Genomic DNA, 27,994 nt, shown 5'->3' with positions numbered 1-27,994 from the left:
CATCCCCCAGCCCCAGCCCCTGTGGACATTTCGCTTCTTTCCTGTTGCTCATTCCGATGTATGGTCGGGTTTTTGGACCGGCTTTATTTTTTCTTTTTCCATCCATGATTAGAGTGTACACAGTTTCATATCTTGATTTTCCCACCGGGATTTAACATAAAGATGTTCCTGTGTTATGAACTCTTCGCTGAGTGCCCATGTGACTGGCAAATGATCGGCTTGACCTCAGTGATGCTCACGCCCACCCTAAAATCAGGAGCCCTTGTTCTTGCTTTGCAGATGAGGAAACTGAGGCACAAAGACGTGAAGTGTCTGGCCCAGCATCGTGGGGAGGCCCAGGTGTCTGCCTTCACAGCCCATGCTATTCACCGGGCCTGTATCAGTAATCGTGGTTCAGTTAGGCTTCCTTAGAGAGATGCCTGTAGTTCTTGCCTGCACGGCACTCCTTCCTTGCTCCAGTTTCTCCCAGGCACCCATGATTCCCACTCTCCATGGAGGGCAGCTGTTGGGTGGACGTGAGCGCCATATCCTGGGTCTGACCAATCAGAGCACCCTATCTCCCTGGCCTCGTGATTGGTTCAGGATAGGGCATGTGATCCAGGTTGGCCCACGTGGAGATTGCTGAAAGGCCTGCTGTGTTGAGAACCTGCCTGGGAAGAGGCTGCAACCAAGGAGGGCAGAACAAGAGGGGCAGAAACCAAGTCCTGTTGCAGCCCTTCAGATTCTGGATCCAGCTGCTCCTGAAGCAGGTTCTTGAGTTCTGCTACTGGACTTCCCCATTACCTGAGCTTTTTAATCCCATTAAACCATTTGAGTTCGGTTTCCATCTCTTGTAACCAAGAGCTCTGGTCATGGTACAGTAGCATTTGCTCACAGTTTTTTTACCCTTATAAACAATGCTGCCACAAACACCTTTACACACAAAATAACCTTTGATGAGAGTTATTTCCTTGCGATATTTTTGCAGGAGTCACTTGGCACAAGGACCAGACACTGTCAGGGCCCTACAACCATTTGCAAATGGTTTTCCCCAGGCTGGTGGCTATTCGGGCCCCGCCCATCCCTTCCCCAACGGTGCACACAACTGCGATTTAAAAACCTGAGTTCTGGAGAGGCTTTCTTTTGTAACAACCAAGGTTGTATTTTTTTTTTTTAAACAGGAAATGTCTGTTAATATAAAACAGATAAAAACAGACAAAATTCCAAACACAACACACAATAGCACAACACACAGGAACCAGTGCAAACCCTTCCCGACCCACTTTGCCCCAAGTTTTAAAACCTTGATTACAGTTCCCCAAAGGTCAGACCGTATGGAGAGGTCACAGTATTGAATCAGAAAAATATGGACAAGAAGAGCAAGAGACATTTTTAAAAAGATCTGTACACAGGTAGTGGGGGCGGGGGGAAGATGACCCTTCACCGCTCCAATGTGAAAAACAGGGTGCAGAGGGATTTCAGCGGCTGTCACACATTTCTAGAACACTACAACGCACGCTAGTCCCCTGCCCACTTTTGAAAGTCGCGTTGAAAAAGGATAAAAAGTGCACAGACACTTTCATAAGGCACAGACAGATTGTCGTACAAGTCACTGCATTAGGGACTTGGAAAAGACGGCGAGAAAATGAAATACCGAGATGCCAGGGGCCCCCGCGTTCCTGAGCCGCGGCCCCTCTGCCAGAAAGGGGGGCCCAGAGGGGGTCCAGTGGGAAGGTATTGCCTCCCGGTCTCCGAGACTTCTCACAACCCCTTCCAAACTGGAACTGACCCGGGGTTCTCCAAGGACTTGGGGACTGACGTGCAGGAACCAGTCCCAAGGCCTGAGAGGAGCAGACAGCCGTCTCCTCACATGTCCCTGGCAGGACCTGAGGGTGGTCATCCCCGGGGTGGGGACTTTGGGGGTTCTGCCCCAGGCCGTCTGGCAGTAGCTCACCGACTGTGAGGCGCCTGGCATTCCTAATGCGGAGGAGGCCGCTCGCAGGAGGCTCTGGGTCCAGAGAGAAGTTGTCGGGCACTTGCCAAGACAGACCCCGACGGAACAGAATGGACAGGGAAGCCCAGTGAAGTCTGCCCCGAGTGTCTCAACCCCCCTCAACGTCTCCGCCTCTGGCCTCAGACCTAGGGCACTGCCCTCTCAGCTGTCCTCCGAGCGTCCCACCCTAGTAGGCATTCAGCAGATGTTTGTCGAATGACTCTGTGTGCATGTACATGTGTCTCATCAACCCCCTGAACACCCATAACCTGACAGCTCACTTATTCAGCAAACCTTGAATGAGTACCTATTATGTGCAAGCTCAGGAGCGGACACTGGAGGGATCAAATCAAACTCGAGACATCGGTCCACCTCCTGCTCTGCAGTGTGAGCTTTCTGCGGGCCTTTTCTTTAGTCCTGGTCCCCAGCCCTGTGCCCAAACATGGACCACACTGATGTGTGAGTGATGAATGGCTGGGAAGGCAATGCTGTGGTTTGGGGGAAGTGGCAGTCCCCCGGGGAGCTGAGTCCCAGAAGACTCCCAGTTCTGGGAGTGGACCAGAAAAAGAAGCTTCTTTTGACTTAGAAACAGCCTAGTTTCTCTGGCAATTCAGAAAGAGCCGGCCCAAGGCCACAACACAGGGGCATCCTCTGGTCTCCCCCGGCCCACTCCTGGAGGTCATGAGGCCCAGGAAGGTGTTGGGACAAGGCCCTCAGCCCTCTGTAAAGCTGCCCCACAAGGATGCCCCAGGGGAACAGGCAGAGGCCCCGGGATTGGACCCAAGCTCCCGCACAGCTCAACTTAGTGGGGAGCAGGCGAGCAATGGACAGACGAACCTAAAAGGAAGGACACTTGTCCTTCTAGAGTGTGGGTGGCCTGGGGGCCACAGTCCGGGGCTGGGCCCAGACTCTCCAGGGGTCACTAGGATGAGTTTCCAGGAAGAAAACTCAGGCAGCCCCACCCTCCTGGAAGCCAGGCCAAGCATTGGGGAGCGGGGATTCAGCACCGCCCACCCCTGGGTTTGCATCCCAGCCCTGCCGTGCCCTGCTCTGTGATTCCACCTCACTCCCAGGACCTGTTTTCGTACCTGCCAAATGGGGATAATCCCATTTTTCATTGATTCTAAGTAACAGAGCTTTCCCCCCACATTTCAACAGCTCTGGCTGGGATGCTCTGTACAGCTGTGGCATCTCACAGTTATAACTGGCAGCGTTTCTTCCTTACAGGTACACAGAATGCTGTTTTATACTCGCTGCTGTTGTAGACAGGACCCCGGACGGTGGGGCCCAGGCTCACGGGGTTCCTGTGTCGCGGCACCTCCCTCCCGGTGCTGAGGCGCAGAAGAAACCAGAGGGTGCCCCTCCTTCCTCCTGCCCTCCGTCCCAAGACTTAAAGCCTGAGGGCACAGCGAGCAACTCCTCTGAGGCACTGAAGAAATCAGTTCAGAGCATCAGGAAATGTCTGCTTTTTAGGAGATAAACACGCCCTTTATTCCTCTTAGAGGCCGGAAGCTATTTAGAGCAACCGCAGAGCAAGTCAGACAGGCCACTCACTCCTTTCACCCCGGTGACAGGTTGCCAGGGGCGCAGCCTGACCCACCCTAGGCCCAGGCCCTTGGTCACTGGTTTCCTGGTGTCTGTATGTGACCCTGGCTGGAACCCGAGTTGGGGAGGGGTCAGGAAGGGCAAGTGGCAGGAGATAGGAGTTGGCTCTCCAGGCTGCCGAGACCACCGGAGCTCGTGACTGTGGCTCTGGCCAGTCGGCTCGGGCGGGGGGTGGGAGTGCAACAAGTCCTCCCACACAGGGCCTGCGCCCACAGCCAGCAAATGGGGGGCAGCGGAAGGCTCTGGAAAGCTCCAGCTGACCGGGTTCAGCAGGCCCCCAAGCGCTGTCTGGATTCTCAGACTCTTTCTTATCTTGGCAGCTCCCCCAAAGACTGCTGCACAATTAAAATGGGGGTGTGTTTCCCAAATTCCCTGGGGAAAAAGGACCAACCAGGGGTTCTTGCAGGGGCAAGAACAGGACTTCTGCAGTGGGGATCAGAACACTGTGACCACTTCCGGACAGAGAAGCAGGCGGCCTGAGACCTGGAGCTTCAGCAGGGCACTGACGACTGGTCTCACGGGACCTGATGTGACTGATAAGGGTGTGGCCCGGCTGGGCTTATTGCCGCTGGACACCCAGCAAACACAAAGGCCTGAGCTCTGAACGTTCTCCTTCCCCTGCCTCCCTCAGCAGATGAACAACAGGTTAGGAATCGTAATAAAAACGATACCTGCTCTTTGCAAGGTGTCTCAGGCCCCTCGGAAGGTTGTACTAGTCCTCCCAAGAGCTCCGGAGTGGGCAGGTGCTGGGCTTCCTCTTGGTCAGACTGGGGACGGAGACACAGAGGGGCCCAGGGACTTGCCCAAAGGCCCAGCCCAGGCCAAGGCAGAGACATGGGTCCCAGAACTGGAAGCAAGAAGGAAGGAGGCAGCAAGGGCAGGGCCAGGGTCCCAGGAAATGCCTAGCAAATAGCCCCAGGTAGGGGGACAGACCCAAGGTCAGGATTCTCAGTTAGTATCTCAGTTATTGGTTAACATCCCAAGGATCAATGAACATCTTAGTAATCAGCAGGGGAGGATAAGCTAAGAATCAGAACAAGACCATTGCAAAGCCCTGGTTCCTCCTACTTTGCCAGCAGGTTGCCCTGGTGATGCCCACGGGCACAGGGTTATAACAGGAAGTGTGGAGAGCTGGAGCTTTGCAGCTCCAGGTGAGTCCCTGTCTCTGGGTTTCTTTCCCTCCCCCTCCCCACCAGGAAAAGATCACCTGTTGCTTATCTTCTCCTTGGACGTGGTGGGCCGGTGCAGACCCAGAGCATCTAGGGACAGAGTCAAGTGCAGTGTGCTTATTATTAGGCTGTCTGGGGGTGCGGGGGCGAAAAGGCTTCTGGGGGTGGCCCTGCCCAGAGCTCCCCGATAGCTGCAGCACCCATCAAGCCGCCTTTCCAGGACGGAGTTAGAAACCGAAGAAGCAAATTGTTCTTTTATGTTCTCCGCCCACCTAACCCCCAAGGAGTTGCTGCTTTGGAGCTGTAAACAACGAGCTATGTTTTCCTCCTCTTAGAAAATCTGAGTGTCCCTCTTCCATACCATCCAGGGGAGTTCTGCTCGGGGCCAGGCTGCCTAGTTCAAGACCAGCTGACGTCACAGCCCCGGAAAGTGAACAACCTCTATCCTGCTGATGTCCGGCCTCCAGACCGCACACTTAGTGTGACATCAGCTCCTGGAGCCAGGACCCCTGGGTAAATACCTATGCCTCCTCTCTCTCCTTCCCACACACATGCCCTCTCTCTCCTCGGTCGCCCTCCCGCCCCTCCCCCTCCTCAGACATACACAGCACCACGCACGACTCAGCCCACCCCCAGCAAAAAGCACTGCGCAGACGACACTGTTTCCCAGCCAAGGGGTCGCCAGAGAGATGGGTGGTCTGCCAGACAGTTCCTGAGCTTGCTCTTGGGATGGCATTTTGGGGACAAAGCACTGTGGAGCTGAAGCAATGCTCGCCTAGCCTCAGACCCCCAGGGCCCCATCTCCATGACCATCACGCCTCTTGCCCAACACCGGGGAGTGACAGACGAGAGGACTGCTGCCCTTGGACTCCCTTATAGCCATGGTGGTTGCCGGGCCCCGAGGGGCTTCAGTAAGGTGAACTTGCTCCGGCCAAGGCCCATCCACGGGCCAGGCTACGGCCTGTAGATCTTAATGACGTCTTTGATGGGCCGCCGGCAGATGGGACAGCAGGCCCGGGCCTGCCTCCTGAGCCGCAGGCCGCAGCTGTGGCACAGGCACACATGTCCACATGCGTAGATAACCGTGTCCACTTCGCCGTCGAAGCACACCGTGCACTCGCCGTTCTTGCTGCCGGCCGGCTCCGGTGCGGGGAACGCGGGGGAGGCCGGGGGGCTCAGCGGGGAGCTGGGGGCTGTCACTGCAGAGAGGAAAACCAGGCCAGACCTGAATCATGGGGCTCGCGGGTAGGTTCGGCTGGGGCTACCCCATGAAGGCAAAGCTTCAATGGCGGAACCCATGGGGGAACAACCTTGGGAGGCACCAATTCCGGGCTTTTCCTATCCTCTTACCCCCGAGCATCAAACACCAATGTCACCCTTTGGGGTGCCAAATGTTTCTCCTCCCTCCAGCTGTGCGCAGGGCGGGAGGCACCGACACAGCCCAAAGAGCCAGGCCAGCCCCTGCCCCCGCTCCAGGGTCTGGATTTCCTTACCCAGGGAGGACTCGGAGGCTGAGGAGGACTGGTTGACACTGAAGGCCATGTCGGAATCGCTGTCGTCCTGGGAGCCGCTGAGGGACCCCGACGGCGATGGGATCGCAGGGCCGGACTGCAGGGTGCCTGAGACCAAAGAGACCCCGTCAGGTGGGCGCTGCTCTGCGGGTCCCCAGCTCTGCGCTGCTTTGCGCCTGATTCCACCTCACCCTCCAGCTCTCGGGAAAGGGCTCGCTCTGCTGGGAGCTTAGCCTGGCACTGCAGGACCTGCCCAAGGGAAGCCAACACGGGGGACTGCGAACTTCCAGGTGGAAAGAGGGACCGACTCCTAACAGCACCTTTTCAGCATCTCCATGGGACCACAGTCGCCGTGGTGACGGTCGCTACTTATTAAACGCACTGTGGGCAGCAGGACCTGCTGAGAGTGCTGTACGCACCTCATTGGGAGGCAGGTAACTGCCGCTACACCCTTTCCTTCTACACAGAAGGAAACTGAGGCTCAGAGAGGCTCTGATTGGCCCAATGTCTCCGGGGCTGACCAGCTATAGGACTGGGACAGTGGTTAAATCTCTCTATGCTTCAATCTTCTTATCTGTACATGGGACAGCGAGATGGGTTCGTGCCCCCTGCAGGAGGACGAGCTGGATGAGGTTACACATGAAACGCTCATCATTGCTGTTATCATCCGGACTCTAAACTTCTCAGACCATGAAAATGGAGCTGCGCCCTCTGGGAACCTTGCCTGACCCCAACCCCGTCCACCAGGCGAACAGCACCCCGGGCAGAGCCTGTGTCTTACCCGCAGCCCTGCCCTTCCTGGCCCGCAGCTGGCGGGTGCTGCGCGTCTGCCCAGGGCATGAGTGAAGGCGAGAATCACCTCAAAATAGGGTGGCTCAAGCCTCCGCGCCATTTTCAGTGGACGAGATTGTTCTTATTTCCTGTTAAGTGTAGTTGTGTTTACTTTTCCTCCTGCACATCATGTGCATTACACACGTAAAAAAATAACAAACCCTCTATCCCCCGCACAACAATGGGAATAAAGATTGCACTGGCCGTTTACCGATTGCGTAAAAGGCTGCCGGGCCCTGACAGCAGCAGGCACTTAGGGGGGTGTGGACAAAGGGCGGTGCGGGGAGCGGCAAGTGGGAAAGACGTCATCTCGGGCTCTCCCTACTCTAGGTGGAGGTGGGTGGTTCTGATGCACCATCACGTTTGGGAACCGCCGGCTGGGCTTCGGCAGCGGCTCCAGCTGCGGCAAGGTCGAGACACTCACCGAGGAGGCGCAGCTGGCCGGCGGCACCCCCGCGCACGGCGAAGAAGGCCCAGAGCGCCTGCGTGGTGTCCACACACATCAGGCGGCCTCGTGGGCGCCCGTTGACGCCCAGGTGCACGTCACCACCAGGACGCAGGGTGAAGCTGAGCGAGTCGCCGCCGCTGGGCACCGGCCCTGCGCGCGCCACCACCCAGTACTCCTTGCGGTCGAGCAGCGAGTCAGGGTCGGCAGGCAGCTCGGTGGGCCGGAGCCCGCCCGGGTCGCACGACGTGATGCCGAAGGCCAGCGCGCTGGGTGCCTGCAGCCCTGGACGGCCCACCTCCACGAAGAGGCTCTCACCAGGCCGCAGCGGGCGCTCGGAGAAGACGAGCGTGCGGCCGCCGTCAGGTCGTGGCGCGCAGGCCACCTTGCGGTCGGTGGACAGGCACACGTCGGGCCCGCGCATCACGTGGAAGCGCAGGTCAGCCTCCAGCAGCGCTGGCGACGACGCAGGGCGCTGGCGCTCCCGGGGCCCGCACGGGATGGCGGAGACCACGTGGTCAGCGGGTGGAGGGCCCGGGGCGCGGGCCAGTGCCAGGTGGCCCAGCTTGGCCACCACCTGGTTGTTCTCCAGCTCGTTGTTGTCGAAGTTGGCGGCGTCGAGGCTGCCCGGCGGCGGGCAGGCGCTGAAGCGGGCCTGGCTGATCCGCGCGGGTGGCAGTGTGTCGGCGAATGCGCTCTCTGTGCCGGGACAGAGGAAGGCCAGGTGAGGACGTGGGTCCAGCCAGCAGAGCACCCAGCCACCTGAGCCCCCTTCCCGGCTGCCTGTCGGCAGGCTCCATCCTCTCCACCCTCCCCACTCCATTCATTTTCTGGTGCATTTGAGAATTGATTTAAGAATCAGGGATGCACAGAATTGGATTCAGCATAATCCTTCGTTTCTTTGACACATTCTTACCTTTGGAGTGGGCAGATAAGGTCCTCCCTCCCTCCCTCCCTTCTCTTCATCCGTCTTCTCTTTCACTTTTTTTTCTCCACCCCTCCACCTTTTCTTCCCCCCCCTCCCCTCCCTCAGGGGTTTTCATACTTTTAAAGGTTGAAAGGGCATTTGAAAACTCTTTATTGTCTGTTTCCCCAACTGGAACATAAGCTCCAAGAAAAAGAGGGACCCCTTTCTTTGCTCTGTATCTGTGGCCTTGTAAAGTGACAGGTGCTATTTTAAGCTCCTTTCAGGAGTTCGCTCATTTAGTCTTCACACAGCCTCTGAGGTGTGTACTGTTCTTTCTCGCCACTGAGCACAGAAGGGAGTTGAGGCACAGAGGGGTTCAAGACTATGACCAAGGTCACGTGGCAGCTGAGTGGCAAAGCCAGGCCAAGAACCGCCGCAGCTGTCTGGCTCCAGAGAGCCGGCTCTCCAACACAGGCTGACTCGGAACAATGGCAGCGCAGCACCCTGCACCCGGGTCCTGCTCAAACGCCGAACGTAGAAGGTTTCTGTAAGAGGTGGACTTCTTCTAAAAACAAGAAACTAAGGGGGGGGGGGGTTCTTTCTTTCTTTCTTTTTTAAAAGATTTTATTTATTTATTTTTAGAGAGAGGGGATGGGAGGAAGAAAGAGGAGGAGAGAAACATCAAAGTGCGGTTGCCTCTGGCACGCCCCCTACCAGGGACATGGCCCGCAACCCAGGCATGTGCCCTGACTGGGAATTGAACCAGCGACCCTTTGGTTCTCAGGCCAGCGCTCAGTCCACTGAGCCACAGCAGCCAGGGCCCTAAGGGGGAGTTTCTTAAAAGTCACAGCCACGAAAATATTTTTGCATCATTTTAGCGACATGAAAAAATGTTCTTGATACTACATGCTATAGTGAAGTAAAAAGGCAAATTAACAGTATTTATCCTTCAGGTCACAGAGGCCCGTATACTTTGGCAGAGGAATGACTGTCTGTCTCCCCAGCTGGAATGGAGTCCCTGGAGGGCGGAGTCTGGGCCGGCCTGCTCACTGCCGCGTGCTCAGGGCTTCGCCCCGAACTTGGCAAACGGCCCTCATTACATGTAGTTTATTGGATGGATAAGGTCCATCCAATCGGAAAGAAAAGAAAGTCATTAAAGTATTCTGAAGTTTTTTTAAGTGACAGAAATATTCTTATTAACCCTAAGTAAACAAGGCAAGAAAACGTGTTCCTCAAACTTTAAAACCAAATCCCTGTAGCTGAGATTTTGTTACATGTTACCGTTCTATGACCCATTCTATAGTTTATATCATGGAATAAAATGTTTCTTCCTCTTCAGTTCTCCAAATATAAAGTGAAGCCATGATAATGGACATGCGTTCTCAGAACGCCTGCCCCAGCCCCGGTGAGTGTCTGGTTTGTTATACCACACTCCTACCTCCCCCCGACCCGCCCCACAGGGCAGAGGCTGCAGACCGGCAGTCCGAGTTCTGACCCGGCTCACAGACCTGTTTGGTTGGCCTCCTGGTGTTTTATCATTTTTTTTTTCTGTATTTTTGAAAAACTGACCTATCCAGCTAGTATGATGAATGCTGATTAGGCAGGTCCCACAGCGACCGATTCATGGCCAGTCTTGTTTCACCGGCACCTCCGCCACCTCTCCCTCCTGCATTATCCGAAGCAAATCCCGGACGTGCCATTCCATCTGCGGAAATTTCAGTGTCTCCCTCTAGATAAGGGCAGCACACTTCTATCCGCATCAGTTCTCACCGCCAGGATGCGGCCTCAGTCACTGCCTCCTCCCCCCACACTGGTCTTCCTCCCTGCGCACATCCCACACCCCGCCCCATCCCCCACGGACCTTGCGCCTGGTAGGCGTGGGCTCATTTCTCACTGCCTGCCTGTGGATACCCGAGGATTTGGGCGTACATCTGATTGCTGAGTGAGTGAGTGAGTGGATGTGTGAGTGAATGAGTGAAGGAGCGAATGAATAAAAACGTGTGAATGAGTGAATAAGGGAGCAAGTGGGCAATGGAGTGGAGGGAAGAGGAAGGGAATGGATGAATCAGTGAGTGAGCGAGCACATAACTGAGCGCGGGAGCAAGCAGAGGAACCTGGGCGGGACCACGGACTCTGGGCCAGTTCGGCTTTGCAAGTCATTTAACCTCTCTGTGCCTCAAGTTTTCTCAGTTGTATAACAGGGATGGTGAGTTGTCCTGAGAAATAAATGTTAAAATATGTCAGTTGCTTATAACTATACGTAGCAAAGTGAGCCCACAGTGTTACCTTCAAGAAATGCCCGTCCAGGCGGAGGGAGAACCTGAGAACCATTGCCTGGGCTGCCCCGCCCCCTCTCCACAGGGACCGGGACGTGACTTACCGAGGAGCTGCACCTCGTCGGTGATGCCGTAAACGTCGATGAGCGCCCAGAGCGGGCCGCCCACAGCCACACCGCAGTGGAAGAGCACCGGCTCGCCATCGTTGACGCTGTAGAAGACGCGGCCGTGGCGGTCCACCCAGTAGGCCAGCACAGTGTCGCGCAGTGCCAGGTTCTCAGGCAGTGCCTTGGCCCAGTAGCCGGGCCGCGTGACGAGGTCTGGGCAGGCGTACTTGGGGATGTCCTGCGGGCTCATGAGCGACGGGTCGTGCACCGTGAAGCCAAAGCGCAGCGCGCCGCTCCAGCCTGGGCGCACGGCCACCAGGCGCAGCCGCACCTGTTCGTACAACCGGATGGGCCGCTGCGTGAACGTGACCCCGTTGCAGAAGCTGTTGCGCCGCATGGCCCGGCGCGAGTGGCCGTCTAGCCGCACGTTCTTGCCCTTGGCCTGTGCGTGGAAGCGCGGGGCTTCGCCCAGGACGGGGCGCCGCTCGAGGCCGGGTCCGCAGCACGGCCGGGTGGCCAGAAGGCGTGCTGGGGGACTTGAGTCTGTAGGAAGAGACAGGCAGAAGAGTTAGGGCCCCTCGGAACTGTGCGGCCCCAATTCGCCTTTTAATAATCATCTCCATTTAACATTCCATCTCAATTAGACCAGTAATTGATAATCTTGAGAAGGTTCCAGCCACCCCAATCAGCCCAACAGCAAAGTCACTGTGCCCACTTCACAGATGAGCAAGTGCAGGCTGTGTGCGTGTAGCATTGTTCAGGGCTGTTTCAATCCCAGACGGACCAGCACCAACAAGCCTGACCCACAGCAGACAGGCTGGGGTCACCTGACTTCCTGTTCCCATGAAATCTTTCCGAATCTTCCTCCAAGGGACACTTACGGGTTGCTGAGTCTGGCCAAAGGCCGCAGGGGCCTTGGATCTTTGGGGAGGAGTAGGGGGTCTGCAGCTGCTCTTCTCTGCCCGAATTTTACTCAAAAGCAAGGCAGAAAAGGCAGCCTCCAGACCCCCTGGCCATAGAAGGGAAGGTGATCGAGTGCGGCCTGGGAGCTCGGCTCTCCGGTCCTCCCTGGCACTTCCCCAGCCTGTCTCCTTGCCTGTGAAATGGGGCCACGACTGAACTCACAGTTGCTGAAAGATCATGTGGATGAAGTTTCTAGAATACTTCCTGGCACAAAGTATGTGCTTAACAGGCAACTAACAGTACCCTGATACTGAGGTTCTGAGACCCGCGCTAGAATCCGGCGACTTCCCATTCCCTCCACCTGCAGACTAGGGCGGCATTCTTTACAAGCAAGGAGGCTCTGCTAGAACATACAACTTTCAGGATTCATTTCTAGGAGGAATTTCCTCCAAAGGACCTAGAGAATCTTGGGATGGTCTCTTCTGAAGGGTCTGGCTGCTGCTGGCCTTGAACCCTGGTTGCCTGTGACTGAGCTGAAGGCTTCATCTCTCCCACCTTCCCTCCTCTGTCCCAGGAGCAATTTCTAGGGGGCTCCACAGCCTGGGGGTGGGGGGGGCAGGTGGGTAATTATTGCCCGAATCTCTGTTGCTTGTTCAATGTTTTCAGGGCAAGCGCTCGTTAATTGCAGGCCACCCCTGGCACACACTGGTCTGTCACCTGTGGGAGAAGAATGTGCCCCAGGTTAGGACAGGCCACTGCAGGGACCACTCCTCCCATGCCCAGCCCGGGGGTCACTGCTCTGGGCATATTTGGGGGTGGGGGTTGTCAATTAATACTGAGGCTACTGAGAGTGAGGATGGGAGAGGTAATGACGAGTCCAGTGCTCCATGGCTTCCCCTCCCTGAGCCTGAGGGGAAGGCCCCCATCACTGCAGGAGGGAACCATGCTGAGAAGCTGGGGGGCCTCTCTCCAAGCAGAAGCCCCTGACCCACAGAGGACAAAACACAAGGAATAAAGCCAAGGTCTCACATAAGAAAAGGAACTTAAGGGATGCGAGTCATTCACCCATTTGTCAAATGTTTAGTGAGCACCTAGTCCGTCCACGGGAAATACAGCAGCCACCGAGACAGATAAGGTGCCCACTCGGTGGGGCTGCCATTCCAGACTGCCGTACCCAGGGGTGACCACAGGACTCAGAGGAGGCCCCAGACTCAACCAGGGGCTGGGGACAGAAGGTGACGCCCACAGAGCCAGGTCTTGAGAGAGGAGAGGGAACATCCCAGGCTGAGGGAACACGAGAGGCAGAAGGGGGAAGTGGGACTTTGTGGGGTAGGTAAGCACTAAGGTAGGTGAGGTTGGGCAGCCACTGCCTCCCAGAGGAGTGGGGGGCCAGGTTGCCATCAACTCCACAGGCACCAGACAAGAAGGCCCCGAGTGCCAGCCCGAGAGGCTCAGATTGCACAGCATAGGGGACAGGAAGCCACAGAGGGCTTCCAGCAGGCAGGCCAGCACTGCCTGCCAGGGAGGGTCCGTGAGGCAGCAAGAAGTGGGGACACAGAGCCGGGCTGTGGCCACCTCCAGGAGGTTAACAGCAAGGGCCCACTGGAGAACTACTTCATTAGGGCAACGGGTGAAAACGCTCAGGAAAGGCAGCCCAAGGGTTGCAGAGCCGACGGCCCGCCCGCCCACAGCACACACGTATGCACACACATGCCGGGGCCCTGTCCAAGCCACCAGCTTCTGGGCTGCAGCCTCCTCTGGTGTCCAACAGGCCGGAGTCTCTCCAAGGTCCCCAGCGCTGGCAAACTCTCCAGGAAACATTAAATATGACCACAGATCAAAGCCCTCGTGAGTGCCAGCGACCACGAGCCGCCCTTATTTGATTATTTTGAACTGCCCTGCCGTGGCTGTTGCTTCCCCAGCCTTATCTCTCCATCGGAGAGTTTCCGCACCGAAGGGCTGGGGGATTCTAAGCAGATGTTCCTGCAGGGCGGCCTCGCGATCCAAATGGGTGCCAGGGTGGGGAGAAGTGCTGCTTTGTTACTCTAAGGGGAAGTTTCCTGCGGAACCAACTATATGTTAGGATGAAATGCAGCCAAGTAACCAGCGAAGTTTACATATTTGTTTAATCTTGATTATACGATCCAACTTCCTTCAGGGAATGAGGGATAAACACTATTTCCCCTCCACCTCTGAGGCCACAGCCCTGATGTGAGTGAAAGAAAACCAGGGTGAAAAAGTCCCTAAGAAGATGGGTTATTTACACAAATGGAAAATGCTTAAAATGAAAGAACAAGCAACCTCCAACTTGTACCTGCACACCTGCTCTTAGCTGGGCTTGGGGGAAGCGGCTTTAGAAGGAACAGAGACGTGGGTCCCGGAGAACAGCCTCGTTTGGAGGTGTCAGCAGGGAGCCTGGACTTCAGCATGCCTCCCTTCTCTGGGTCCCCCCGGCTAGACCTAGAAGACTGATAAGAGTCGTCTGCACGCTCCCAGATCGTCGAAGACGAAGGAGGCAAGCCCGTCAGGCACTCGGTGCGTGGCACATAGTAGGTGTTCACTAAACACTTGGCCCCCTTTAAAAATCACATTAGAGAAAAGGTTTATTCCCAGGTCAGGGATGTCTGCTTGTGGGTTTGGTGCACGCATTCTGAAAAGTTTCTCCGGGGCAGGACCGGCGACCTTGGCCAGGAAAGGCCCCTGGAAAACCCTGGGGTTGCTCTCCCTTGATGTCCAGAGACGGAGGCCTATTTTTAAGGCTTCCTAGGAGTGTCTCCAATGTGCACTGTGCACCCCCTCCGCCCCTGAATAAAGCCCGCTCATCGCCCCAGCCCAGCCTCTACTTTGCTCTAAAAAGAGCCCAAGGAAATGGTGGTTACCGCCAGAACAACGGCAGAAAGCAACGGCTCCGGCTCCTGGGGCTGCCGAGGTGGCAGCTGCCAGTGCGCTGGCACTTAGCAGATGGCAATCTGACGGAGATGTCCAGCAGATTCTGCTCCACAGGGAGGGAGGGAGGGTCGCCAATGGGCACTCCGTCTATTCCGCACGCTCCTCCGACAACCAGCCTTCGACAGAACCCTTACTACCACACACGGGCGCGGGCCTCGCGTGTGGGGTGCAGGCTTCAGGATGGCCCCGCAGTCAGCTTCACCCTCTGCTGTGTTTCCCAGATGAAGGAACTGAGGCTCTGAGAGGCAGCAAGGCTGGGCAGTGGCAGGAGGCCATCTGGGCCCCTGTCCCACACCCGCCCTTTCTCCAAGGCAGCCCGGTAGCCCCTGGGGGCCCAGGGCCCGGGCCTTGAAAGAAGCTCGCTTTTCCGGAAACGTACCCGTGCTCCACGCACAGCATTTGACGCGGGCCTCCTGGACCCACCTAACGTCCACCCTCAGACTGTGGACCTCGAGTGAGAAGTCTCAGGTTCAAGTCACATGCGCCCAAGTCCACCGTACAGACCAACACTGTAGGCGGTATGAAGCTACACAGCACGTGTGTGCGTGCGTGCATGCGTGTGGTGGCGTGTGCATTAGGGAGAAAAGGCAAGGCTGGCACTGGGCAAGGCTTCCCACCGCCCCCCCCCTCCCCGGCGGGGCCAGGCTGCAGTCTCCTTCGGCATCAGAGAGCACCTCTTCCATTGGTGGGTTTGAAAGTGGGCTAGAAAAACAGTAACTGACGCTCCCTCACCTCTGCCAAGTGGGACAGCGACATGCGTCCAGGGGACAGACGCCAGCTTAATGGGACTTTGTTCTCTGTTTCAGAGGCCTGCTCAGCCAGCACCCGGAGTGGAAAGGGGCCAGCCCGCACTGGAAACCGCCACCCTGCTCCCCTCCCCGTTTCTTTGCAAACAGTATCGGGTCACCTCAGTGCAGCCAGTGACACTCCTGTCACCAGCTACAAGGAGGCCTGGCAGGAGGCCAGAGGTCACGCGGCCCTGCTTGTTGGGAGAAAAGCCGGCTCCTTCCAGGCCGGAGTGGCAGCCCTCTTCGCTCAAGTGGGCTGGGTGTGCTGAGTGCCCAGGGGGTGAGGTCATCCCAGCGCCCCCTCAAAGCGTGCTCAGTGGCACCGGGATTCCCGGGCCTGTCCAGACCCCCTGCTGGGCCCCTCAGCAGAGGTCTCCTGATAAACAGGTCCAGGAAACTCCATCCTCAGAGGCGCCAGCTCCTAGGCTCGGGGCCCCACCAAGGGTGGGGGGTAGGGGTGGCAATGTGCCCTCATTCTTTCGTGAGTACATCACTGCCTCCTTCATCTGGAGTTTAGGGAACATCCCCTCCACGCCAGGGCCTATGCTAGCTGGCTGCAGGGACGCGGGGCCCGATACATTGCACACAGTCCCCACCTCCTCTCCCCCACCTCCCCCACCTGGAGCAGCGGGACAGTACAGGCACCATGACGGCACAGGGTGGTCCCCCAGCCAAGGGGACGCTTCTCAGAGAAGCTACTGTGCAGACAGAGGACGAAGGGCTGGGAGATGGTAAACGATGCAAAGGTGTGTTTCAGGCAGAGGGAACAGCACAGGTCAGGGTGGGGACCAGCTGAGGGCACTTGGGGAACCGCAAGGGGTTCAGGGCAGAAGGGAGAGGGGAGATCTGGAGGGGGAGCAGGAGATGTGTCACGAAGGACCTTGGAGGCGATGCAGAGGCGGTCGGGGTCCTCAGGCCGGCTCTGGGGGTCCCTGCACTGTTTGGAGCAGGGGAGGGACCCTCGAGGATCCGCCTTTTTGAAGGCTGAGATCCCGGCCCTGGGTGTTCCCACAGAAACTGTCCCTTCCTCTCCCCCTGCCTATCAGAATGACCCGGCACAGTGGGGGTGAGAAAAGCAGCCAGGGTTTTAAATGTTGCTTCCAACGGCTGGCCCAGCCCTGCCCCCCTTCTCCCCCAGGCAGCCCTGGCACCTGCCTGCTGATAAAGGGCCCAGGCTGCCAGCTTTCTCCTTCTCTTTGCCGGGAGGGCAGCCACTCCCCTCAGTGGTGCTGCCCAGCAGAAGCCCGGCTGCTCACTCACCTCAGCCCCAGGGAAGCACCCGCAGGGCCCCCATCCTGACTTTTTGGAACACTAGGTCCACCGCCCCTGCTTTCCAGGGTCTGAAGCAGCACAGGAGCAGGGGAAAGCTCCCTCGAACATGCCAGTTCTCACTCCTGGGGCCGAAGGAGTGTTTCCCAGGCCCCACGCTGGGCAGTGCGTGCTGGCCCCAAGGGGCAGCCAGCCCACCCCCGTGGCACTCCCAGCGTGTGCCAGGCGCCCGCCACGCAGCCCATGCACGCATCAACACTCCTGCCAGGTGGCTTCCAGATGAGGAAACCGAGGCCCGGAGAGGCGGAGGTCCTTGCGGAATCTTCCCAGCCCGTGAAGGCGGTGCCTGTTTGAGTCCGGTCCTGTCTCCTCCCCAAGGCCCTTCACCCACCCCCTGACCTGCAAGGAAAAAGCCAAGACGACATACAAGTAGCTTCAGCCTCCTTCTGGCTGAGGGGGAGAGCTGTGCCCTGGCTTGGTCTCAGGGAGGTGCAGAGGGGCTGGGGGATGTCGTCAGTCAGCTTGTTTGGAGCTGCTCAGAGGCCTTGGTTTGGAGGAACTTGGGATGAACAATAAACAAAGCATCTAAAAAAGGAAAGTGGGTGACTGATTATGGGGGCGGGGGAATGGAGCCCTAGTGCCTGAGGTCTGAAAAAGGACTGCAATTGGGTGTGGGGCCTGGTCTGAGAGGCAGACCTCCCAGGGGGCGAAGCAGAGACCTCCTGTGATCCTCCCGCAGACCCACTGCTGGTGAGGAAGGGAGGGAGGCTCAGAGAGGTTACGAGAGCTACCCCAGGTCACACAGCCCAGAAGTGGTGGAGCTGGCATTTGAACCCATATCAGCCCGGCTCCCACAGTGGGGAAGAAGAGGCTATGGCTGTCTCAGGCAAAGTGGAGAAGTCACCCCTGTAGGGAACAAGGAGGGCATAGTGCCTGGCACACAGTAGGTCCTCAACTAATGTCCATTTCTCCCCTGCCACATCTGGCCCTGAGCCCCACTGAGAAATGACTCTGAAGGCTGCCTCTCCCACTGTGCTTCCTTCTCTGCAGATCCAGCTTCCTCTTTTCTGTCCCCCCGCCCCATCTCGCTGGCCTTCCTCCAAATGCCTAAGGGTTCATGGGAGGCCGTGGGTGTGGGCTGAGGAGGCTTGCAGGGGGTCTGCGCAGACCCCGGCCCCCTTACCTAAGGAGGAAAGGACATGTGTTGGAAATGCAAGCTCTGAAGGCCGACAAGCATCTCCATCCGCATCTCCTAAGCTCTGATGACCCGAGAGATGGAATACCAGTGTTTCTCTGTAGCCCTATGGACCCGCGGCACCGACGAGGGGAGGGGCTGGTCCAAGACCACGATGCAGGTCACCAGCTGGGTCAGATTCGACTCAGATCCGAAGCCAACGCCTGTGTGGGCTCTGGACCCTTACAGGCACATGTTGGACCTCCCACAGGTCCGGTCCAAACCACTGCAACAGAGCGAAGCGCGATGAAGTGAGGGGGCCTGAATGCAGAATGGGTCTCCAGCCAGCAGGGCCTGGAGAGGGGCGACCACTCGGCAGGAGTACTTGGTCCCAGCGGTCCCCTCCCCACACCCATTTCAGGAGTGCAGGTGCCTAGCCTTCAGTGGCCACGTACGGACTCCTTGCCTCGTGCTGGGCTGTGACTTCTCGTGGAGCCTCCTATTTAGTCCTCATCACACCCCCGTGAGGGAGGGACTGTCACCATCCCCGTCCTGAGATGAGGTGATGGAAGCTCAGAGAGGGGAAGAGACTTGCCTAGGGTCACACAGCATAGACACAGGACTGAGATTGGACATCGAGACCGCCGCCAAAGCCAGGGCCCCTTTTCTAACCACCTCTCTTGGGATTCCAGCCAAAGATGCCCTCTGTCATCACCGTGTGACCCTGCACACGGCTCTGGTCCTCAGAGTCCCCATCCGGAGTGGGAGGTGGGACATGGTGAGTCCACGCCCTCCCTGGTCCTGGGAGCAGAGCCCCGGATGGCCTGAGTGCAGGGATGAGGGTCCACGCCATCTCCAGGGACATGGGGGCCCCGTTCTCCCACCTTCTGCCCTGGAATCACCCGGGCCTCAGAGAGGAGGGCCGCTCTCCTCTGCAGTGGAAAGTTACCCAGCCGAACAGGCTTTGGAGACACAGAGTATGCCTGTGCCCACCCATCCCATAAATCCATCGTCCTTGGGGGAAGAGGAAAGAGAACGCATGCCCCGGGGATATAATTGTGATATAAACAATGTGCGATGTTGAGGATGTAAACAAAATACACTTGTTAATAGCGATGGGCGCTCTGCCAGTTCGGAGTGCCAGACACCCCCACCCTACCATTTCCCCCAAATGGCTTACTCATTAAAGAACTTTCCTCCCCAAACATCCAGAGGTGAGGCTGAGCCGCGCTGGGCTGGTTATAAGGGTGAAGGGAGGGGAAGAGAGGAGGGTGAGCTGGGACTGCCGTCCAAGGATGGCTCTCCTAAACCCCAGGCAGAAAAACCTGTCGCTGAGGCTGGGGGGTTGGGGGGCGGGAACAGGCCCGGGCAGGTGGCTTCGTCTTCCCGTGCCTCAGTCTCTTGATCTCTAACCACGAGGCTAAAACCTCCCAACACGCAGAACTGGCAGGAAGATTACGTGAGCGGAAGAGTGTGAAGGGCCCTGCAGGAGTTCAGCAGGTGAGCGCTGAACGGCACTCTTTGTGAACCTCAGGGTCAAAGGCACCTTCATGGGCAATTCATCCCAGAACCATCCCCTGCTCTCGTTGCCTCTACAATGTCCCAGTCCGGCCCCAGCCAAGGGTGTGTCCTCCCCCTGCCCTCTTTTCACTCCCAACGGCCCCCACAGTCAGGAAGTTCTTGCTTTGACTAAGCTGAAATTTGCCTCCACGCAATGCCCACACACTGGTCACAAATCCCCAGTGCCCTTCCCCATCAAGGTGGCTTGCTGGCCTGTGGGATCGGCAGGGAGCTCTTGGCTCCAGGGGTCCCCAGGCCATGCTGCTGGGGATTTGCCACTCCCCTGGGGATAACAAGGCCCTCGCTTTGCTGTCCAGAAAGACCTCAGAACATCAACAGGCCAGCTTGGAAAGGTGGTGTGAGAGCTACGCACCAGACCCTGGGGAATGCCCGCCGGGGTCCCCACAGCCACCTGGAGACTGGCCCTATCCTTTCGTGCCTAGAGGCGGGCGGCGTGTGAGACAAAGTACTAAAGCAGGTGAGCAGCTAACAGCAAATCTCCAGGATTTCCAAGTGCTTACAGATTCCTGCTCAATACGATGAAGGCTTCCAGGGCAAATGCGAAATGCCCCCAGTCTGACCCCCGCCCCCCGCCTGGCCGTCATCCATCCCACACCAACATCCCTTCCTTCCAGTGGACTGCCGAGCTGTGTGCCCTTGGGAAGTGACTTTCCCTCTCTGTGCCTCTCTCTCCGTTCTGTCAACATCATACGGGACTAATGACCTCAGCTGTCTCACAGGGCTTGTCCTGAGCGTTACACGCGGGTACCTGCTGGGACCAGGGCCTGGCACAGACTGACCGCCTGATACAGCTTAGCAGTGATCACGTTTCTCTTGCACGTGTCTCCCTCGGAGCCCGGGACTCCGCAGGATCGGGGGCTTGTTTGCCCAGGGAACGCAAAGTCCTAGCAGGTGCCCTGTGTGAGCATTCACTCTGTCAGACGCTGCGCATGCCTCAGAGACAACATCATTGTCCCCTTTCTGCAGAAAAGGGAATCCAAGCTGAGAGCGTGGTCCAGCAGCTTATCTAGCTAACGAAGGGGCAGGGCCGAGACTCAGATCCGGGGATCCAGGAGCTCAGCCTGTGCTGTCACCGACTCTGCTGATAAGGACAGTGAGGGGCGGGGGGGTTGTGGGGGGACAGCATGCTCCTCATCTGCAGGACAGCCGTATGCGGGATGCCAGTGGCTCTCCCCGGCCTGCTGCCGTGCCGACTGACCGGTGGGTGCTGCCTGGAGCTCTGGGTGGAAGGACCTCCGAGCTCAGGGGAAAGGGCGTGGATGCACTGGGTGCAACACCCAGCCATGGCGAGTGTGGGTGGCCGGCCACAGGTCAGCTTCCACCAGGCAGACAGGTCAGAAGGACGAGCCCTTGTTGGGCAGGAGGAAGGGATCATTCTTCCTCCAGGGCGGGATTCCCAGGGCCACCTCCACCTTTTGAGGTATGGATTAAGGGGGAGGCCTGGGGTGAGGTGGGGTGGGGGACTGGCATTTTCGACAGGGCAGTTGCACTCTGGCTGCTGTGGACGGAAGTCATTCCTCTTCCCAGGACAGGGAAGACAAGAAGATTGCACCTGCCTGAGGGGGGCAGGACTCAGGAGGAAGGGAGGGGCAGTGCCCCCTGATGATGGAGCCTGGAGCCTGGCAGGCCTGGGGTCAAATTCTGCTCTGCCACTTCCTGGCCACCTGACCCAAGGCAGCTCTCCTCACCTCCCGGAGCTCAGTCTCCTCATCCGTGAAATGGGTGGCTGCTTCTGGAAGGCTGGTCCCGATGGTTTAAACGGGGTGAACCAGACACAGGGTCTGGCATGGGGCAAGCGTGCCGAGGCTCTGACCACTTGCCCCCTGCCCGGTGAGCGCTGCCTGCCTGTGGGGCTGCACCAGGCCTGTGCCCTTTCTCCTCTCTGCTCCCCACTCTAAGTGCACACCTGCCTTCTGGGCTTCTATTTTAAGCCAGCACAGAGCACCTCTGAGTACAGAAAGCCTTTGGTCCAAAAGAGGGCAGAGCTGACTCTTCTTGTCCGTGGGGAAGATTAAACAGCCTGTTCTGAGCGGTCCTCATGGCCCAGCCCCGTGCCAATGCTACGTCCTTGCTGGCAAATGCGGCATGTCATCCAGGAAGGGACTGTGGCCACTGGCCTGCAAGACAGCCTGCCCCATGCCCTGACCTGGCCTCTGACCCCACACGCCACCCCCACTTGTACTGAGACCCCCAGAATGCCACAGCTCCCCATATATAGCATGCTCTCTCCCCTCAGGCGCATCTTGCACCTCTGCCTTGAACAGCCATTCTTGGTACCTTCTCTTGGCTAACTTCTCTACTTTCTGGTCTCAGCTGGACAGCACCTCCTCCAGGAAGCCTTCCTGCATTCTCTAGGCTCTCACAACCACCCTGGGTTCTGCCCGTCCTTGAGGCCTCTCCCACTAGACCTTGAGTCCCTCAACCCAGGCTGTGACTCGGGGACCAGCACAGAGCCAGGCCTGGAAGTCTGGTGGACAAAGAAAAACTGGAAAATTCAACCTGTCAAGGAGATTCTCCTCATCAGACATCAGGTGTCTCGGAAAGAGCTCAAGGATCCCTTGAGGGTTGCTGTCAGCTCGCACGGAAGGGACACCCCCCGCAGTCCAGCCCTTGGCCGCAGGTTCCTGGTCACTCGGGCTTTCAAGGCAGGAAGTGAGGGCTCCTGTCAGCCAGGCCTGTCCAAGCCCCCGGGGGCAGGCCTCTCCTGCCCATGGCGACAGCCAGCGCCCTGGGCACTGTGCTGAAGACTGCCTGCTCCATTCCAGCTCATCCTCCCCACCGCCACCCATGGGGGAGCCGCCCCCTGCTCCCCATTTCACAGTGGGGAAACTGAGGCACAGCGGGAAGTACTTCGGCCAGTCACTCCACTGCGAATGGCTGAGCTGAGATTTGAACCCAGGCGGCCTGACTCCGAGATCCACGTTCTAGACCAGGACTCCAGACCTCCGGCTGCCGCTGGCCCGCGAGCGGCCTCATCAGAACCCCTCCTCACTGCGACCCGCGGAGAGAGTGCATTTCACGTTGTGGCACACACACAACACCCGCCTGGAGCAGAAGTGCGTGAAGCGAAAATACTCTCACTACAGGGATGCCCTCGACATTTCATTTTTTATTCTATTCTACGGCATCACATTTTTAAATAGCTGGTTGCGCATGACCCACGGTAGACAGGTCACTTGGTCTGGCGGCCAGGCCTTGTCTGGGGCATTGGACACCGACCCCGCCCTCTCTGAGGCGCAGGGCAGCGGCACCTGTACCCCCTGGTGACCTAGTCAGCCGCCTGTCCTGTTGGACTAGAGCACTCTCTTCCCCTTGCACGGCGGCCAGTTCCACGAGCGCCGCCTGCGGCTGGCGGTCTCATTCACGGCTGACCCTCCTGTGCCTGGCACATGACAGGTGCCCACAGATGTCAGCTAAAGGAATGAAGGTGTGCACACTCCGGAAGATACAGGGCCACCCCAGCCTAAGCATGTGGCACTTAAGTGGAGATCAGGGTGACCTTAGGGTGACAGAGCCACAGAAGACCCTAAAGGCAGACAGAAAAAGATGACCTTCGAGGGGCGAAGCAGACGTCCAATTGAACTTTACTTCAGAAGTCACCTCCTCCAGGAAGCCTTCCCCTACTGCCATAGCCCCAGAGCTTCCTCCTTCCCTGCCAGGGGAGAGAGAGAGTGAAGGGAGCAGAGTGGGGAGCAGGAAGAGGATGCAGACAGAGGACTGCCCTAGTTTTTCCAGTTCCAGACTCTCCTTGGGCAGCTTTGCCATTTGTCCCAAACACTGACAGGCCCATTCCTTCTTCCTCACTTCCCCTGATGGGCAGGACCACTCCCCCTTATAGCTTCCCTCCAGTCCCAGCATCCTCATGGGCTGTCCCCCAGAGGCCTTGACTCACCGGGCCCCTGACGAGGTGTTGACAGTGTTGTGGGTTTCGGGGCCGCCCGAGGGGGCCCTAACACTTTGAGAGGCTCTGCTCAGGCCTCTTGCCCAGCTGAGTGGAAGGGAGGCAGATGGGCGGGATAAGGCGGGCAAGCCTAGCTAAGCTTTACGCTGTGACAGGGTAGAGGAGGAAGAGAGGTGTCGAGAGAAGAACGACCCTGGATGGATCAGCCACACAGCCACTGTGATGGCTGTAAAGAGAGTGACAAAGGCCTCTGTTCTCCCACGGGCCGAGAAAGCCCAGATCCAGGCCGAAAAATGGTCCTCAGGCCCTCAGAGTATCGCCCCCCTGCCAGGGAGCAGCAGACCTACCCCACAAAAGCCCCGCACCCACACTCTCCTTCTTCAGGAGCCCTGCGGGGACGCGTCCGAGGGGCCGGGGTGGGTGCAGGTGCTTCCGTTCTGGACACAGCATTTGCAGGCTGTCCGTCTAGATTAGGAAGACCGGTTCCCCCTTACTCCAGATGGAGTGCCTTTGTCCTTTCCATCTCTGCGCCTCCACTTGCCTCCTTAGAAAATGGGGATAAATAGACCCCTCGCAAAGGCGGTTATGAGGATTTAAAACAGACACTCAGGGCTTGGCACAGAGCAGTGCCCACACACCTGCCTCGCTGCAAATCTCCAGGTTGCCCAGCGATGGAACTAACACTAAAGAAGTGGTTGTCTTGCCCGAGCATGGACCGACTTAATGATTAACCAACCCAACGGATAGTTTGAATTCAGCCTCTTCTCCAGCCAGAACCACAGTGAACCCCAGAGGCACGCTGAGGGAAGGGTCTGAAACGAAAGAGAAAGAAAAAGGGGAAGAACTTCTCCCCCCAGGAATTCCACCCTCCCCTAGCCTCTCGTGTTTACACTTTTTTTCCTCCTTTCGAAACCCAGAGGAAGGCTAAGGGAGTCCAGAGAAAAGGCTCATGTGGTATTAGCAATAAGACAGACCTGGGTCTTCCAAGCCCAGCTTCACCACTGCCTAGCTGTGTGAGTTGGGGCAAGTGTCTTAACCTCTCTGTGCCTCAGTCTCTTCATCTGTAAAATGGGGCCGGCACCTTACTTGGCAGGATGGCAGCTAGAAAGAGAGTGAATCATGCAGGAGTCTAGCACATGCTGATTTCCACGGGGAGCCCCACCCGCTTCTTTTCACAGGGCATTCACCTGAATTGCTGACGCCCTCTGCAAGGGCTGCCAAGGGGCATCCCCACCATCCATCATAAAGGACATTCCCTTTCTTTGGCGTCTTTTTATTATACACCATAGCATGCCGGGTGGACTTTGGGGTGCCCATAAATGTTATCTGAACCATGGATCGGGAGGGTGCCGCATGGTGGAGGAGGAATGCAGAACTTTGGAGCCAAATAAACTTGGATTTCAATCTGGTTCTGTCAACTGGATGAGCCATGCAAGCTGTAGTTTCTTGCCTGTCAGAGGAGATGGCAATCCCTCCTTTGCAGGGCTGTTGCAAGAATGAAATGCATTCATTCACTCAACAAATATTTACTGAGCACCTACTATGTATGAGCCGCCGCTCCAGGTGCTGACCATACAGCAGTGAAAAAAAAGAGACAGAATCCTCCCTCTTTAGACAATAAACAGCTAACGACACGCATGGAGCGTAGGGACCCAGGCAAAGGGGAAACAAGAAGCAGGGTGGAGGGAGAGGGGAGTGCTGGGGACAGGGACAATGGCAGGACCCGCCTTGGAGCAGAGACCTGGAAGAAGCAAGGGGGAAAGCCACGTGGGGGAAGAAGGTTGCAGGCAGAGGGTTCGGCAAGTGCAGGAGCCTTAAGAAGAAGCATGCTTGGCATGTAAAAGAAGCCACATATGCAGCGAGCCTGGCACAGAATCCAGGTGCTCAGCAAATGCCAGCTCTCTATTTCCATCCTGTAGAAGAATCCTCACGCCTGTGTCCTTTTCCTGGGAATGAAACACAAGGATTTCTACAGGGCGAGATGGAGCCCAGTGTCCTTTTAGCCCGAGATGCCGGCAACAGGGCTCCGCAGCCAGGTTTGGCCCGGCACCAGGTTCTGGGCTGGGCAACCAGCGATGGTACAAGATGGTTAAGACATGGTCTCTGTCCCCACGCAGCCCCACGGCAAGTGGCGGAGATGGGTGACCACAGTGGGCTGCGGTCAGATGAACAAGCAGAGACCTAAGAAGGGATCTGGGTTGCAGAGCAAAAGATGGGATCAGGTGTGGGTGGTCAGGAAAGGCTTCCTGGAGGAGGTGACAACTAAGTTGGATTTGGAAAGTTGGACTAGACAAGGAAGGATATTCCAGGTGTGGGGAGCACCGCAGACTGAGCTCAGAGGTGTGAAAAACGGCATAGTGTGTGTGAGAAACAAATCTCAGGCAGGTTGGAAAACAATAAACGGCCCTTCATATTCTCGGCAGCTGCCACCCAGTGTGGCTCAGGAATTCCAGTTCTGGCCCCTTCCTCAGCCCCAGTGGAGCGCTAGAACTGTCCACCCTTAGCTCCTGCAGCAGGTACACAACCTAACCCCAGGCTCCCCACGCAGGGCGGTCCAGGCCAGAGCCAAGGCCCAGTGGGATGGAGACTACAGAAATTTCGAGCTATATTTAGCTCACCTGGTGTCTGTGCTTTCACCCACACAAACCCGACCCACAGGTGGCAGAATGGCTTTTTTACTAGAACAGTGTAAGCGTTTCTTAATTAAGAAATTCTAAAAAGGGGCCCGTGCCTCCACATGGTGCCTTTTTGGCTGGGAAATGCTGCCATATTTGCCAACATCCCTGGACACCTCCTGACTGAGTGGGTGGGCTCTCCCCCAGGGGGCCACAGCCCTATCAGTAGGAGGTGGAGGACACCCTCCCTGGGAAGCGGACCAGGGTTCAAATCCCAACTCTGCTACTAACTGAGAATTTGGAGTTTTGAGTGGCCCTAAAGCTGCCCAAAGGCTTAAAAGGTGGGGCTCTGTGGGAGTGTTAGAGCGGAGAGGGGGCTGTGTGCCCCTCTCCTCCCAACACATCACACTAAATTTACCCACAGCTGACTGGCTTCCCCACTGAGCTGTGCTTTTGTACTCCACACGCACACATCTGTCACCTTCTGCATAAAGGATGCTACCAATGCCCAGCCTTCAACCCCAATAAAGCTCCACTCGAAAGACTTGGGAGATGGGAAGAGGTCGGAAGGACAGACTGGGGTTCCCACCCGGAGTCTTCCCCTCTTAGTGATGTGACCTTGGGTGAGTCATTTTTCTTCCTCTGAGCCTCAATTTCTTCATTTGTAAAACTGGAATACACATATTTCCCACGAAGCTTCTTTGCATATCTCCTTTGCAAAGGCGCCGGGGTATATGCAAAGTGCTGGGTGTGGAAAGTGTCTGGGGTATGCAGAATGAGGGACACAGAGCATCCGCCCGCTGCTCCGTTCCCGTCATTATCAGGTATATTGCAGTAAGACCTCCACGGTTTCCCAGCTCCCACCCTTTGAATCCCCTCACCCTGGCTCCGGCAGTTCTGCGGCAGTTTTAACTAGGGGGCGATGCGCTCTGGAGCGGTGACTCCGAGGGGCTAGCGTCCCTAGTAGAGCGGACGCCAGAGGGGGGCGCAGCCGGGGTGCGCGTGGGAACCTGGCCAAACCGAGGCAGCTTGTGCCGCGGGGGCGCGGGGCGGCTGTGAAGTGGGGTACCCCTGAGAGCACACCCCACCCCCACCACTCTCAGCTGCAGCAGTCTCCACACCAGGGCGGCTCTGGCCGTCGGAAGCTCTTGGGAGACCGCTCCAGTAACCGTCCCCCCCTCCCCATACCCAGGGCGCCCCGAGCTTCCTCATCAGCGCCCTCAGGCTGGAACAAAGGCAAGGGGGCGCACAGCATCGCCCAAGAAGCTCCTTCGTTCACCTTGGCAAAGCCGGGAGAATAAGAACGGGGGTCCCCAAGGTAACCAGGACGCGGTACCCGCCCTCCCGGAGCGCAAAGCCTAGCCGCCAGGCGCACGCGGATCCAGGGTCCGAGAAGCATTGTAGACTCCAGCCCGCTGGTCGCCGAGGGCTCCAAAGCGGGGGACGGCTCTCCGGAAGCCATCCAGCGGGTCCTCCAGGGAGAGGAGGACCCCAACGCCCGCCTCCCGGGCAGGGCTCCCCAGCGTACCTGGCAGGGTCCTGTGCACGGTGTTGCCCATCGCTGCTTCGGGGCGCGGCGTTGGCGGCAGCTCGCTTAGGACGCACGAATGCTAATTACCCGGTGGGCCGGCGACCCGGGCCGGGGTCCGGCCGCGGGGCATCGCGGCTGCACAAGCGAGCCTGCGGGCGGCAGCTGGGGCGGGCGCCGGGAGGGAGGCGGTGGCGGCCGGAGAAGGCGGAGCCACCGGTTTGGGCCCGCGGCTCCGCCCCCGCCTCCCTCCGCCACCAACCGCGCAGGGAGGGGCGGGGGCGGGGCCGCGGCCGCCGCATCTTTTGAAAGTTTGCACCCGGTGGCGGGAGCAGAACCGCGGAGACTCCCGCCCTCGCCGTTCCCGCGCCCGGGACAGGCAGCTGGGTGCCCTCTGTGTGCCAGGCTCGTCAGCCTGCTGGCCTTTCCCTTATTTAATCCAACATTTTGAGAAGCCCTTCTA

General features: G+C 57.8%; 1 protein-coding gene across 1 annotated transcript; it reads right to left on the bottom strand.

Annotated features, from left to right (window-relative positions):
• Nucleotides 1-85: 85 nt before the first annotated feature.
• Nucleotides 86-27,734, bottom strand: NEURL1B (neuralized E3 ubiquitin protein ligase 1B). The gene is made up of 5 exons (XM_053926904.1): nt 27,532-27,734; nt 10,821-11,366; nt 7,513-8,232; nt 6,240-6,365; nt 86-5,945 (listed from the first exon to the last, which is right to left on the bottom strand). The coding sequence occupies exons 1-5, from the start codon at nt 27,560-27,562 to the stop codon at nt 5,701-5,703; spliced, it is 1,668 nt and encodes a 555-aa protein (XP_053782879.1). The 5' UTR covers nt 27,563-27,734; the 3' UTR covers nt 86-5,700.
• Between the last annotated feature and the right edge of the window lie 260 nt (nt 27,735-27,994).

The sequence above is a fragment of the Desmodus rotundus genome, chromosome 6 (assembly GCF_022682495.2).
Source record: "Desmodus rotundus isolate HL8 chromosome 6, HLdesRot8A.1, whole genome shotgun sequence".
NCBI classification, from domain to species: Eukaryota; Metazoa; Chordata; class Mammalia; order Chiroptera; family Phyllostomidae; genus Desmodus; species Desmodus rotundus.
This window is presented reverse-complemented; position numbering and strand designations above follow the sequence as displayed.